The sequence below is a fragment of the Coregonus lavaretus genome (assembly GCF_964263955.1).
Source record: "Coregonus lavaretus genome assembly, chromosome: 4".
NCBI classification, from domain to species: Eukaryota; Metazoa; Chordata; class Actinopteri; order Salmoniformes; family Salmonidae; genus Coregonus; species Coregonus lavaretus.
In genome coordinates this window covers 16,689,904-16,704,953 of record NC_139991.1, presented here as the reverse complement: position 1 = coordinate 16,704,953, position 15,050 = coordinate 16,689,904, and the positions used below count along the sequence as shown (strand labels likewise).

The window sequence follows — 15,050 nt, the reverse complement described above, 5'->3', positions numbered from 1 at the left end:
TCCGGACTGTAAATCTGCATTTCTGGTGATGGCTTTCTGTATTGCTCCTGTTTTTACCGCCTCCATCACTACCACCACCATCAAACAGGGTTCTGAGGCCCTACAGGTGTGAGTTTGGAATGGCTAATGTACTGCAATTGTTGGAATTTGGGTGTTAGGGGTAAAGTAATATGGATGCAGTAGTGAAATAGTAATAACACTATTGTAATCACTTATTTGGAACCATAGAATTTACACGAGGTTGAGCATCCCCAGCTGATTTCTATTTATACCTAAGACACTATACTTTATGCATTTTGCTGATAGATTCCATTAGACAGTAAACATAGAGACTGTCTCCATAGAGTGGTCCCGCTGATGTGGGTTGTACTTGCCACTCTGAGTCAGGGGGCTGTGGGTTGGTGTGTGTTGTCTGGCTGACTGGCTCTCTAATGCTGCCTCCTCCAGGGAGCCACCAACCCTTAGAGAGAGGAAAGGAGATGGGAGGGGATAGGAGAGGGCTGGTTGGGTGACTCATCCTGACCCACTTAACACAGCGAGGTGGGTAATCTGGGATAATACTGAAATATGGTAACGCAGCCTGTTTGCTACTCATGCAGATAGAAGGGAAAGAAGCTTCCATCCTTCAAAAGTACACGTTTTGACGTGCAACTGACTCATACCCATTCTGTTTTACAACCATTTTCTTGTAAATGGGTGAATGGTCCGAATTTGAAGCCTTTCCTTCTTACCATTGGTTTTGCGTATGATACTGTATGTCAGTGTATATCTGAAGCATTCTTAAAGTTCCCTGAGGCCCCTTGCTGAATCAGCCTGTCACTTCACTCTCCAAAAATAGTACTTCAAATGTAAACAGAGGAGAGACACAAAGCAAGAGCAGAGCATAGACCTGTCAAAGTGACATCTTACTGCTCTCTTCACTCGTCCAGAACCACTAATAGGGTTGTGGTAAAACCAGGGAGCAAAAACCATTTCATTATAACACATAAACTGCCTTATGAGCACAATAATAATATAATAAGTGTTGCTGGGAAATAAGATGGGAGAGATTATCATCATAACTTGTGTGATATCATATTCAATAAATAGTCTTGCTAGAGACCAGTCTGTGAACTGTCTGTGTAGTGTCACACAGACTGAGGTAACGACCCTCAAAATGAGACTGAGGTTTGCTTTGGCTTGCTCATTTTGAACCGTTTCCCAGAAATACTTGACATATTAAATAGTTTTTATATTACTTTCCCCCTCCATTTAACATGGTCTTTTAACGGGTTAGGGACATAGGAATGTTCTGGAGATGGTGTTTTTTGCAGCCAGAATTTATCTGACTCAACTATGCAAAAACCTGTTTGTATGTAAGTGAATATGTGTGATCGATGTGTATGAAAAAGGGATGAGGAGATGTATCAGTGGATTCTCATTGGATTTAACTAGATAAGTAGATTTCATGAAGTGATTGATTAGTTGATAGATTCTTGGCAAGACGCTTCAAGCAGTCTGTAGATCAGTGTTTCTTTATCCTTGTCCTGGGGACTCAAAGGGGTGCACATTTGTTTGTTTTTTACCTAGCACTAGACAGCTGATTTAAATGATCAACTCATCATCAAGCAAATATGGTGGATAAATGAAGATGTCCCCCTCATGTCGTTTAACATTGAAAAAAGATTCACAGTTCCGGTCTGCTTAAGTAGTGGCTCACCCATAGGCACCAATGCGATAGAAGCTGGGTCTGGTCTGCTTAGTTAATTTTCAACCAGAAAAAAAGAGCGAGTGAGATATCTGGTTTCCTCTTCCGTCTCTGCATCAAGCTTTGATGATTTGAATCAGGTGTGTAGTGTTAAGGCAAAACAGAAATGTGCACCCCTTTGGGTCCCCAGGACCAGGATTTAAAACACTGCTCTGGAAAATTGTCATACACACACACGCACCCGCACACGCACACACACACACACACGCACAGCTTTTTACGAGATAGTGAGGTCATACATATACACAAAGTTTAGAGTCTGAAACCTAAGACTGACTTCTGACCTGTGATATTGTTCAAAAAACGTTTTAAATTGCTTCATGCTGACAATATCAGTAAAATTATCATAATTTGATGGATGACAACATTATACAGTACAATGTTGCTTTGTTCTAAAGTATTTTCCCTTCTTAAACCTAATTAGCAAGTGATTCATATTCACAAGTATTTCACTATTGATATAAAGGTTAGGTGTCAGTTCCTGCCTGTTCCAGCACATTCCAACATATTTCTACCACTTGATTAAACACCCATTTAACATCTAGTCTAAATTCATTAGTCAAGAGCTCTCACATTCACCCAGAGCTGAGAGGAACTGGCCTTCCAGGAACTCAGCCTTTTAAAATGTCCCCTTGAAGGAGCCAATTCAGAGAGACCTGTGAATATTGATTTATCAAGGTAGGCATATTGAGTGTGGAACCTGAAGTCTACTTTAACCCTCAAAGTGCTGGTGTTACATTCGGGAGAAAAGATTCCAGATGATGTGTGTTGTTGGTAATTTCCACCAACATCCTTCCTCTTAATCTCAAGGTCACCACAGAAGTGCTCCTTCCTTCCACACCCTATCATCTCCAAGACATGTTCAGACCAGTAGACCAGCTGGCTAGAGTGTTTACGGACATATCCAATCTCTCCCTATCCCAGGATGTTGTATGTTGTCCCCACTTGCTTCAAGATGTCCACCATTGTACCTGTCCTCAAGAAAGCGAAGGTAACTGAACTAAATGACTATCGCCCCGTAGCACTCACTTCTGTCATTATGAAGTCATTTGAGAGGGTAGTTAAGGATCATATCACCTCCACCTTACCCGACACCCTAGACTCAATCAATTTGCATACCGCCCCAACAGATCCATGGATGATGCAATCGCCATTGCACTGCACTCTGCCCTGGCGGAGTGGTGCCAGGAAAATAACCTCTACCTCAACATCAACAAAATGAAGGAGCTGATCGTGGGCTACAGGAGACAGCAGAGACTACAGGAGACAGCTGAGAGCGACCCCATCCACATAGACAGGGCCACAGTGGAGAGGGTTAAAAGCTTCAAGTTCCCTGGCGTGCACATCATTGAAGACCTGAAATGGTCCCTCCAAACTGACAGTGTGGTGAAGAACATCAGGAGGCTGAAGAAATTCGGCTTGGCCCCTAAGACCCTGTCACATTGTATAATGATAGTAAGCCCAAAACAAACACTTATATATACACTACAGTTCAAAAGTCCATTCAAATAACATCAAATTGATCAGAAATACAGTGTAGACATTGTTAATGTTGTAAATGGCTATTGTAGCTGGAAACGGCTGATTTGTAATGGAATATCTATATAGGCGTACAGTCCTGTGTTCCAATGGCACGTTGTCTTTGCTAATCCAAGTTTATCATTTTAAAAGGCTAATTGATCATTAGAAAACCCTTTTGCAATTATGTCCACCGCAGGAAACCAGCACCTCTCCGTGTCCTCTCGGGAGGGCTGCGTCAGACAGAAGGTCAATGGCACAGTCCCAGGGGCGATGAGGAGGCAGAGGTGTCTATAATCAAAAAGGTGATCTGTTCTAAATGAGTGTCATGGGTCAGCAGAGAAACGGGAACATTGATGTGATGTACGAGACCAGTCCCTGTTGGACGATTATACAGGGCTCGAACCGGAATGGGTGAATCCCGGCAGCTCCAGAATCAATCAGAGCTAACGGAAGTGAGGGGATAGAGTATTCAGAGAATTTAATGGGAACACACTTGTTGAGTTGACAGAAAAGGAGAGGAGATCTTGCATCCTATCTAGGTTGGAGCAAGGGAATTCCCTGGCTTGTCACCTCTTTGCCTATTAGTGGATAGAGGGCAGGTTGAAGAGGAATGACCCCATTCTCCACAATAGGATTAGAGGCCCAGATTCCTCCCTCTCCTACGCTCTGCCTCGGCCAAACGTGCAGAGGCCACCTCAATCGGCTCTGGCCACGGAGCAGGTGTAGCCATGGGCACCGGATTCCGCGCAGGTCTTCGTCGGAACTGCTGGAGGTTGTCCAACCAGATCGCCATGCTAATGAGCTGGTCAAGTGACAGGTTTTCATCACGGCAAGCTAACTCCATCTGTACCTCGTCCTGCAGTCCGCTGCGGAAAACGGTGACCAAAGCCGACTCGTTCCATCCGGTGGAGGTCGCAATGGTTCAGAACTCCAGGGCGAACTCTGAGGTGGTCCTAGATCCCTGACGTAGTCGGCGTAGACGCTCACCCTCCTCTCGGCCCTCCACAGGATGATCAAACACCGTGCAGAAGAGGAGTGTGAAGCGCTCGTAGGACTCGACCTCGGGTCACCCGTTTCCCAGACCGCGGCACCCCAGTCCAGGGCCCGTCTGGTCAGTGCTGAGATGACGGTGGCAACCCTGTCTCTCCCGGAGACAGCCTCAGTGTAGCGAGCAAGGTACAGGTCGCATTGCAGAAGGAATCCCTTGCATCTCGCTGGCTTGCCGTCAAAGCGCTCCGGGAGGGACAGGGGTATTCCGCGGACCGGCTCAGATGGGCCGGAAGCAGGCAGTGGATGTGTGGGGACTGGTGCCGGACCCGGTGCTGGAGACTGGAGGGACTGCACATTCCCCTCCAAACGCAGGATGGTTGCCAGCATGCTGTCCATGGCGCTCGTGATGCTGGACTGTCTCTACGATGGTCTCCAGCTCGGTCTTTCCCGCTGTCTCCATAGATTAACTTCTACAGATGCACCATCGAGAGCATTCTGTCATGCTGTATCACCGCCTGGTACGGCAACCGCAGGGCTCTCCAGAATGTGGTGCGGTCAGCCCAACGCATCTCCGGGGGCACACTGCCTGCCCACCAGTGCATATAAAGCACCCGATGTCACAGGAAGGCCAAACAGATCATCAAGGACCTCACTCACCCCAGCCACAGCCTGGTCACCCCGTTACCATCTAGAAGGCAGAGACAGTACAGGTGCATCAATGCATGGTCAGAAAATCGATTCAAACATTATGAATCGTAGGTTCACCAATTTACTTTGCTCAAATTACTTATTTCTACCTTCTGACAATACTCCTCAGGTAAGCATGTAATTATGTCGACAGTCATTGATCTACAAGTCATTTTGCATGAATAGTCTTGAAAGGGAAAGATGCCCATCCCTTCTGTTTGTACTGTCTATACACACCATTTATATATACTCCGGACTCTGACATTGCTCGTTCTGATATTGCACGTTCTGTTATTTCTTAATTTCTAGTTTTTTTCTTTATTTTTGGATTATGTGTATATTGTTGTTGTATTGCTAGATATTACTGCACTGTTGGCTAGAAACATAAGCATTTCGCTGCACCTGTGATGACATCTGCAAATCTGTGTAAGTGACCAATAAACTTTGATTCGATTTTCAGAAAGGCGTAAGTTACTACTATTCTCCCTCTGAATCCCCTGAAGTCTCTATTTGGAGGATGTGACAGTTTTGTCAAAGTGTGCTCATGTTAGTCCCGGTCCTGATTGTGTAATGTCCCTGTGCTCGTGTCATCAACTGCTCAAAGGAACAGACACGAGGAAGGACACCTCCTCTAACTCAACGTTAACTGTGACACTGCATGATATCACAGGAACACTCTCCTTTCCTGTGCCCTTCACCAACTGCTCTGTTGGACTCTGTTGGACAGTTTTTTTAATTCTTTGCTCTACAATCATTCATTAAGTTTAAACATGTTTACCTGCAGGTATCACCATTGTACATGCCACAAATCAATGTATATACACTGTAATTACTCTATGAACCTGTTACTATCATAGATTAACCTGACTAACCTATCATCCTACCTCTCCTTAAAGACATGCTCCGGAACTTTGGCAACTACTAAGTATTTTTTAAACCTCCCGCTTTGGGCTGGATGTGTCAATGCGTAGTTCATACATGCATAATCTATGAGCAGAATTACTGTCTTACCTCAATTAGCCTCAAAATCCCTAGTTTTTCTGGAAGCTGTTCTACGCCATTTTCCCTACATTTTCCCCCATGTGGGCCAGCCCCCTAGCAACTCAAGTTCTAGCCAATGAGCTTCAGCCCCTCGCCATTTGAGTGACAGCTAGCAAGATGCACACACAGCAGCGCAAGAGTGAGAGAGCATTGATGTAGTGCACATACCTGCACATATGTTATAGTAGCAATTTTCAGGGACCACATTTGGCTCGTGAGTGCTACTTTCAGAACTACTGGCTAAAAGTATACAAAAGTACCGGAGAATCTCTTTAATCTTAGGAGACAGCCTCCTCATACTTACAACAGACTGTGTACAGTCGGCCTGTGACAAGCCTTTAATCATAATTGTCACTTCCTCTCTCTCTCTCTCTCTCTCTCTCTCTCTCTCTCTCTCTCTCTCTCTCTCTCTCTCTCTCTCTCTCTCTCTCTCTCTCTCTCTCTCTCTCTCTCTCCCTCTGTCTGTCTTTTTGACTGTCATAGGCCCCTGGTGTGTTATCTGTTAGAAACTTCAATAGAATGTGCAGAATATGTTATCACTTTACCCTCCTCCCTGGCCCTGTCTTTATCCCTCGGTCCATCTGCTCCTCATAACCATACAGGGTGGACACTAAAGGAGGAGAGGAGCAGCACAATGGAAGACTGTAGTGAAAAATAGACTTGGAGAGATGAGAATAAAGCGAAGGGTCAAATACACAAGTGACAAAATAGAAACAATAAGAAATGAAGTAAGGACATGAAACAGGCCGATCCATGCTTGAGCTGCTGTATGGGGATGTGGACGTTGGGTGCTGATGCCTGTGTTTTTAGGGCATGCTGAGTAATGTGGAAGAGAGAGGAGAGAGAGCAGGAGGCAGAGAGAGAGCGAGACCCTGCCAGCTCAGGGGAGAAGGGAGGTCTGTTGGCTCTCAGTGGACATCAGGAGTGCCCCACCATCCCTGCCTCCTGTCTGTCATTCAGAGTGAGGGCACTCAGTAGTCATGACCCTGTCCTTTAACACTGTATCAGAGGCCCCAGCTCCTGCATACCATGGCTTTACAGCTTGACCGGTCATGGCCAGAGCTCATAATGGCGTATCTCATTACAATTTTAGCACTGAAATTAAATATATGGTTCATAGACATAGTAGTAACTCTGAATTCATGGAACTGTTATAGCTTCGTGTTGTGTTGTTTAAAAGGCTATCCCCTTCGACAACTACAATACTACTATACCTCTAAACTAATATTTACTGTTCAATTTAATGGCAACATGATGGCTTAAATACCATGTATTTAAAATGCATGTTATTACATCCATTTTTATCACACCAATACATGTTCATGTAATGGTGCTGGAGGGGATGGCTGCAGTTTAAAGGGTTCCTAACCAACTGTGCTATTCTGTGTGTTTTATACCATTGTTTGTAACTTTTTGGTACATAATGTTTCTGCCACCGTCTCTTATGACCGAAAATAGTTTCTGGACATCAGCACAGCAATTACTCACCTCGGACTGGACACATTTTCTTTTGTTAATGAATTGGAGGTGAAAGATTTACGGCTCCTCCCGGACAAGGCCCAAATTCCCGTCATTCACATGAAGAGGAGATGCCGATACAGAGGCCGCAGATCCAGGTGCTTGGTGAGAATTAGTCAGCAAGTGGATAATCCGCCTTTACCATCCGTCCTACTGGCGACTGCGCAATCACTGGAGAATAAACTGGATGAGCTCAGTTCGAGACCAATGTGATATTCAAAACTGTAATATCTTGTGTTTTACAGAGTCGTGGCTGAACGAGGACATGGATAATATACAGTTGGCTGGGTTTTCCGTGCATCGGCAAGACAGAAAGCAACCTCCGGTAAGACAAGGGGTGGTGGTCTGTCTATTTGTCAATAACAGTACGATCTCTAATATTAAGGAAGTCACAAGGTTTTGCTCACCTGAGGTAAAGTACCTCATGATAAGCTGTAGACCATACTATTTACCAAGAGAGTTTTCATCTATATTTTTCGTAGCTGTCTATTTACCACCACTAACCGATGCAGGCACTAAGACCGCACTCAACAAGCTGTATATGGTCATAAGCAAACAAGAGAATGCTCAACTAGAAGCGGCACTCCTAGTGGGCGGGGACTTTAATGCAGGAAAACTTAAATCAATTTTACCTAATTTCTAACAGCATGTCACATGTGCAACCAGAGGAACAAAAACTCTAGACCACCTTTACTCCACATACAGAGACGCGTACAAAGCTTGCCCTCCATTGGCAAATCTGACCATAATTCTATCCTCCTGATTCCTGCTTGCAAACAAAAACTCAAGCAGGAAATACCAGTGACTCGCTCAATACGGAAGTGGTCAGATGACGTGGATGCTAAGCTACAGGACTGTTTTACTAGCACAGACTGGAATATGTTCTGGGATTTATCCGATGGCATTGAGGAGTATACCACATCAATCACTCGCGTCATCAATAAGTGCATGGGCGACATCGTCCCCACAGTAACCGTACGTATATATCCCAACCAGAAGCCATGGATTACAGGCAACATGCACACTGAGCTAAAGGCTAGAGCTGCCGCTTTCCAGGAGTGGGACACCCGCTATGCCCTCTGACGAACCATCAAACAGGCAAAGTGTCAATACAGAACTAAGATTGAATCCTACTACACTGGCTCTGATGCTCGTCGGATGTGGTAGGGCTTGCAAACAATTACAGATTACAAAGGGAAACCCAGCCACAAGCTGCCCAGTGACATGAGCCTACCAGATGAGCTAAATGCCTTCTATGCTCGCCTCAAGGCAAGCAACACTAAACCATGTATGAGAGCACCAGCTGTTCCGGATGACTGTGTGATCACACTCTCCGTAGCCGATGTGAGTAAGACCTTTAAACAGGTCAACATTCACAAGGCCGCAGGGCCAGACAGATTACCAGGATGCGTACTCAGAGCATGTGCTGACCAACAGGCAAGTGTCTTACATTTTCAACTTCTCCCTGACCGAGTCTGTAATACATACATGTTACAAGCAGACCACCATAGTCCCTGTGCCCAAAATGCCAAGGTAACCTGCCTAAATGACTACCGCCTGGTAGCACTCACGTCTGTAGCCATGAAGTGATTTGAAAGGCTGGTCATGGTTCACATCAACACCATCATCCCAGAAACCCTAGACCCACTACAATTCGCATACCGCCCCAACAGATCCACAGATGACGCAATCTCTATTGCACTCCAAAATGCCCTTTCTCACCTGGACAAGAGGAACACCTACGTGAGAATGCTGTTCGTTGACTACAGCTCAGCGTTCAACACCATAGTGCCCTCAAAGCTCATCACTAAGCTAAGGTCCCTGGGACTCAAAATCTCCCTCTGCAATGGGATCCTGGACTTCCTGATGGGCCGCCCCCAGGTGGTAAGGGTAGGCAACAACACATCTGCCATGCTGATCCTCAACATGGGGGCCCCTCAGGGTTGCATGTTTAGTCCCCTCCTGTACTCCCTGTTCACCCATGACTGCGTGGCCACGCACAACTCCAACACCATTATTAAGTTTGCCGATGACACAACGGTGGTAGGCCTGATCACCGACATCGATGAGACAGCCTATAGGGAGGAGGTCAGAGACCTGGCAGTGTGGTGCCAGGACAACAACCTCTCCCTCAACGTCAGCAAGACAAAGGAGCAGATCGTGGACTACAGGAAAATGAGGGCCGAACACGCCCCCATTCACATCAACAGAGCTGTAGTGGAGCGTTTGTCCTTGGTGTCCACATCACTAACAAACTATCATGGTCCAAACACACAAAGAGTCATGAAGAGGGCACGACAACGCCTATTCCCCATCGGGAGACTGAAAAGATTTGGCATGGGTCCTCAGATCCTCAAAAAGTTATATAGCTGCACCATCGAGAGCATCCTGACTGGTTGCATCACCACTTGGTATGGCAACTGCTTGGCATCCTACCGCAAGGCGCTACAGAAGGTAGTGCATATTACCCAGTACATCAATGGGGCCAAGCTTCCTGCTATCCACGGCCTCTATACCAGGCAGTGTCAGAGGAAGGCCCTAAAAATGTTCTACTACTCCAGCCACCCAAGTCATAGACTGTTCTCTATGCTACCACGCGGCAAGCGGTACCAGAGCGACAAGTCTAGATCCAAAAGGCTCCTTAACAGCTTCTTACCCCAAGCCATAAAACTGCTAAACAGTTAATCAAATGGCTACCCGGACTATTTGCATTGACCCACTTTTTACACTGCTGCTACTCACTGTTTATTATCTATGCAAAGTCACTTGACCCCTACCTACATGTACATATTACCAAAATTACCTCGACTAACATGCACCTCCACATATTGACTCGGCACAGGAACCCCCTGTATATAGCCTCATTGTTGTTATTTTATAGTTTTTTTTACTTTTGTTTTTAGTGTGTTTTTTTTTTTTACCCAAAATTGTCTTACTTAAAAAAAAAACTGCATTGTTGCCTAAGGGCTTATAAGTAAGCATTTTACCATAAGGTTTACACCAGTTGTATTCGGCACATGTGACAAATAAAATTGTATTTGATTTTAAATATCATAAAGGTAGGCTAGAGACCAAAGCCTTTACCACCATGTCAATGAATGAGGCACAGGGAATGAGTGGAACATTATTTCTAATACAGAGGAGGATTGACTGTGTGCATATGACCGGATAATGTTCTCTACCCAAGAACGGATGAGATCATTATAATATAGTTATACAGTGGTCTGCATATTAATTAAGATATTACACTGTAGTCTAATTAATCACGGTCTAACGACAAGTTTACGCATATGCCATATTTTTGTTTGTTTAGGTTTAATAATCCAAAAGGCTATTCAAGCCCCCATTGTTTTTTGTTGTTGATCAAACACAATAGAAAGCATGTTTGTTGATCCTGTAGTGTTGTGTAATAGCCATACTGTATGAAACGCTCTAATGAATTGAACCACAACAACTGAGCCATCACAAAGCCTTTCCCCTGCGCACAGGCGCATTCGGCATGCGCCCCCATACCATTGTTTGCTGGTAGCTAAATCTGTTTGACGTTTCTCCCCTTTCGCATTGAAATGTTTGATGGGCTTGCGTGTGTGTGTGTGTGGATGTGTGTGTGTGTATGCGCCTGCACCCCCGCGTATAACCCCTCCCTTCCCAATACCACCTCCATGTGACAAGAGAGCTGTCCGGCCCCTTTCGATTCCCATAGATCGAATTACTGGCTCTGCTCACTCCGCAGCGCAGCCCACTGCCTCTGCTCCAATCACGGGCAGCCTCGCGCTCCCCCGGTAGGCCTACTCACCAACCTACTGTCTCACATTGTGATACATCACTCCGGAGCTATTGCCTCTCATCAACCCAACTCGATTTCTCCTTGCTATCCGAAGATGAGAGTGTCCATCGCGGTGCCCTCTACATGCTTTACCTCCTATCTCGGGCTCTAGACCCGCAGCTGGGACGGGAGAGAGAGCAACATCTCTCTTCTCTCATCATCACTCGCTTGGTGTTCCACGGACACTGGGAGCGAGCCAACAGTCGACGACAGAAATAATTGAACCGTAGTTGTGTATCCTTTCTCTTTTAAACAAACGTCCTCATCCTGTATTTTACGCTGGGCACAGATAGGGAAGGAGAGAAGAACAAGGCTCCGCAATCGCTATTTCTACCGTGGAAATACATTTGGTGGGGTTTTGTGCCCTGTCCGTATTTGGTGAACCCTGGATTTAGTGAACATGGAGACGGTGGAGAAGGAGTGCGGGGCGTTAGGTGGACTATTCCAGGCGATTGTCAATGATATGAAGGTAGGTCGGGCATCATTATTGCTCAACATGTATCCATTATTTTCAAAGGGGATGATTTACCTGCATTTGTGTGCTGCTTGTTTTCACTCTCGAGGACATGGAACCGTTATTCTGTCACAGTGCGGCGTTAGGCTACCTACCCAGCCAGCACCTACCTGATAGTGATTTTCCGCATCAAGGTTGCGCATTTGTCGCGTCATTGCTTTGAAAATGTTTTTTTGACAGCTGCTATAATTGAATCCAATTGCTCGATCACCATTGCCTGTGCTTTGTGTGAGTCAGAGCGTTGGTTTACTCTACATAGATCAGGTTAACCCTAGTCATCATGTAGGCTATGAATCCATGTGTGTGTTAGGGTAAGCATGTGTATTCGAACACGATATGGATTATAACCTCATGGATAATTTATGATTGAATACATGTGCGTGTATTCAGCTTTTATTACCACAAATTAAATTCGTTAAACTGTCAGATTTAACCATGCCATTTTCACATGCCCCATGATCTTTTTGCATTCTGTAAATAAAAACCGCTGTTATAGGCTGTGTGAGAAAGATAGGCGATTTTCTCCCTCTTGTAGAAAGCAGCACCATTGATTTTCTGCCAAGCTGATTTTTAAAGAGACCGTGTGAGGCAAGCATGAGAACTTGAACAGCCATCATGCCTCCAGCAGTGCACACCACTGTGTCTGTCTGAATGGCCCATGGTGTAGACCTATCCTACTGTATGGTCTGGCCTTCTTCTCTGGGTAGTCTACTGGCTTCACATCAAGGTGCTATTTGAGCAGCAATGGTCCATATGAGAAGACATTATTTGGCATACTTAGTATGTGGACAGTCTTACACTTTGAACAGGAAATCATAGCTCTCACTTGGGACCAGTAACATGACTACTGTTGTTTCCATCTCATCATCTGTGCCTTTCTTTCCACTGTGTGAGAAATCATGGGTTTGAAGCTACATCAAGGGATGTCTACATCATCCGAGTCCCAGTCTCATGTGAATAAGTAAAGCTGTTGTTACATTTACATTTTAGCAAACACTCTTATCCAAAGCGACTTACAGTTAGTGCATACAGGTTTTTATTTTTTTCATACTGGCCCCCCGTGGGAATCAAACCCACAACCCTGGCGTTGCCAACGCCATGCTCTACCAACTGAGCTACACGGGACCCATGCTCTGCATGGTTATTATTCCTGCATGGACCATCTAGCTGTGTGAACTTCACAGGGTTATGAAGGAGCTAGGGCCACGTCAAACTGCAACCTCGGATTAACAACATCCTAAACTAAGAACCTGTGACACACACCCTGCTCTTATGGTTAGATCTCTCTCTCTCTCTCTCTCTCTCTCTCTCTCTCTCTCTCTCTCTCTCTCTCTCTCTCTCTCTCTCTCTCTCTCTCTCTCTCTCTCTCTCTCTCTCTCTCTCTCTCTCTCTCTCTCTCTCTCTCTCTCTCTCTCTCTCTCTCTCTCTCTCTCTCTCTCTCTCTCTCTCTCTCTCTCTCTCTCTCTCTCTCTCTCTCTCTCTCTCCCTCTCTCTCTCTCTCTCTCTCTCTCTCTCTCTCTCTCTCTCTCTCTCTGGACACACTCATCTCATTAATGATTTAAGACACATATCCCATGGTCTTCATCTGATCTCTTACTCCATGAAGGAGGATACTAAAATATGGCTCAAATAGTAACTTCAGCAGCATCCATCCTCCACTGGTTACTTGGAGACTCAGGCTTGCCATTGCAATAGTCTTTAGTGGGTGTCCCCATTGCAGAGTGAGATGCTACATGGTAAGATCTAAGCCACTGGCTGATTGCTGTGCTCTCATGTAACCCCAGACAACCTCATGACAACCTCATGTTGCGCTAATGACCCACCTCTCAGAAGACTGCTGTTGTTGGTGGCAGAAGAGAGGAAAACACACACACGAATGGAGACCCTAGGATGCCCTGTTGTTGGACATAGATTGTAATGCGAGCAGGGCCTCAGCTATTTGTATCTTTATGGCTGACTATGCTTAAGATGTTATTTACACTAGACATACCAGTGTTTAGTGATGCTGTCACAGTACTTAACAGTAAAGTCAGTGCTGTCATGCTATCATTGAACAATTATTATCCTCTCCAGCTGATATATGCCCCCATGACGGCTCAAGACAAAATATCTCTTCACTGAGCAATGAAATGCAAATATATTGAATGATGCACTATAGACTTAACTAATTGAGGAATGCATTCCTTATTACACTAGTCCCCTGTAGTTCAGTTGGTAGAGCATGGCGCTTGCAACGCCAGGGTTGTGGGTTCGATTCCCACGGGGGACCAGTATGAAAATGTTTGCACTCACTAACTGTAAGTTGCTCTGGATAAGAGCGTCTGCTAAATTACTAAAATGTAATGTGTGACAGGTCAGTTTTACATACCCATGCAAGTGATCCATGTCCAAGTAAAGTGTTTCAACTGGAGGATGTTTAGGCAAGAATTTCCCCTTCCTCTCTCTCTCTCTCTCTCTCTCTCTCGCTCTCTCTCACTATCCCTTTGTTGCAGGGGGATTGACACCCCCATAGGGCATGCACAGTCACCAGTCACTTCTCATATGTGTCTCCTCTCCTAGAATCACTGGCTCTGTCTACCAGGCTTTCTCTTTGTTCACACTGCAGGAGACATGCCCAGTAGAATAGCTGGTAACACAACTGCACTAAAGACACAGTCGACAACATGTAGTATGGTACGGTGCAATACAGCACAGTGCCATGATGAGCGAACTGGAGGCCTCTCTGAAATAAGCATACAGTACATGAGTTAGATGTTTCACTGAAAGGAATGTACATTACAACCACAATGACATCAAAGACACCCCCCTCTGTTCTCCAGAGAGAGCCCCCCCCCCCTCTCACCGTATGGTGTAATGTGTAAGAGAGAGTGAGTAGTCCTTTGTTTGCACATCTTACTTCATGAGTGTATAGGTGGGGTGTGTGTATGCCCCCTTTAAGGAGACATAGACGGGAATATACACTACCAGTCAAAAGGTTGGACACACCTACTCATTCAAGGGATGTTCTTTATTTTTACTATTTTTTACATTGTAGAATAATAGTGAAGACATCAAAACTATGAAATAACACATATGGAATCATGTAGTAACCCAAAAAGTGTTAAACAAATCAAAATATATTTTATATTTGAGATTCTTCAAATAGCCACCCTTTGCCTTGATGACAGCTTTGCACACTCTTGGCATTCTCTCAACCAGCTTCATGA

General features: G+C 45.2%; 1 protein-coding gene across 2 annotated transcripts in view; it reads left to right on the top strand.

The window, feature by feature from the left end:
- Window positions 1-11,257: 11,257 nt before the first annotated feature.
- LOC311128013 (protein MTSS 2-like) overlaps window positions 11,258-15,050 on the top strand; it is a 64,809-nt gene continuing 61,016 nt past the window's right edge. For both annotated transcript variants that reach the window (XM_084159943.1, XM_084159942.1), the window contains exon 1: window positions 11,258-11,799. In XM_084159943.1, coding sequence (XP_084016069.1) covers window positions 11,731-11,799 — 69 coding nt within the window. In that variant the 5' untranslated portion in view covers window positions 11,258-11,730. The remainder of the gene's footprint in view (window positions 11,800-15,050) is intronic.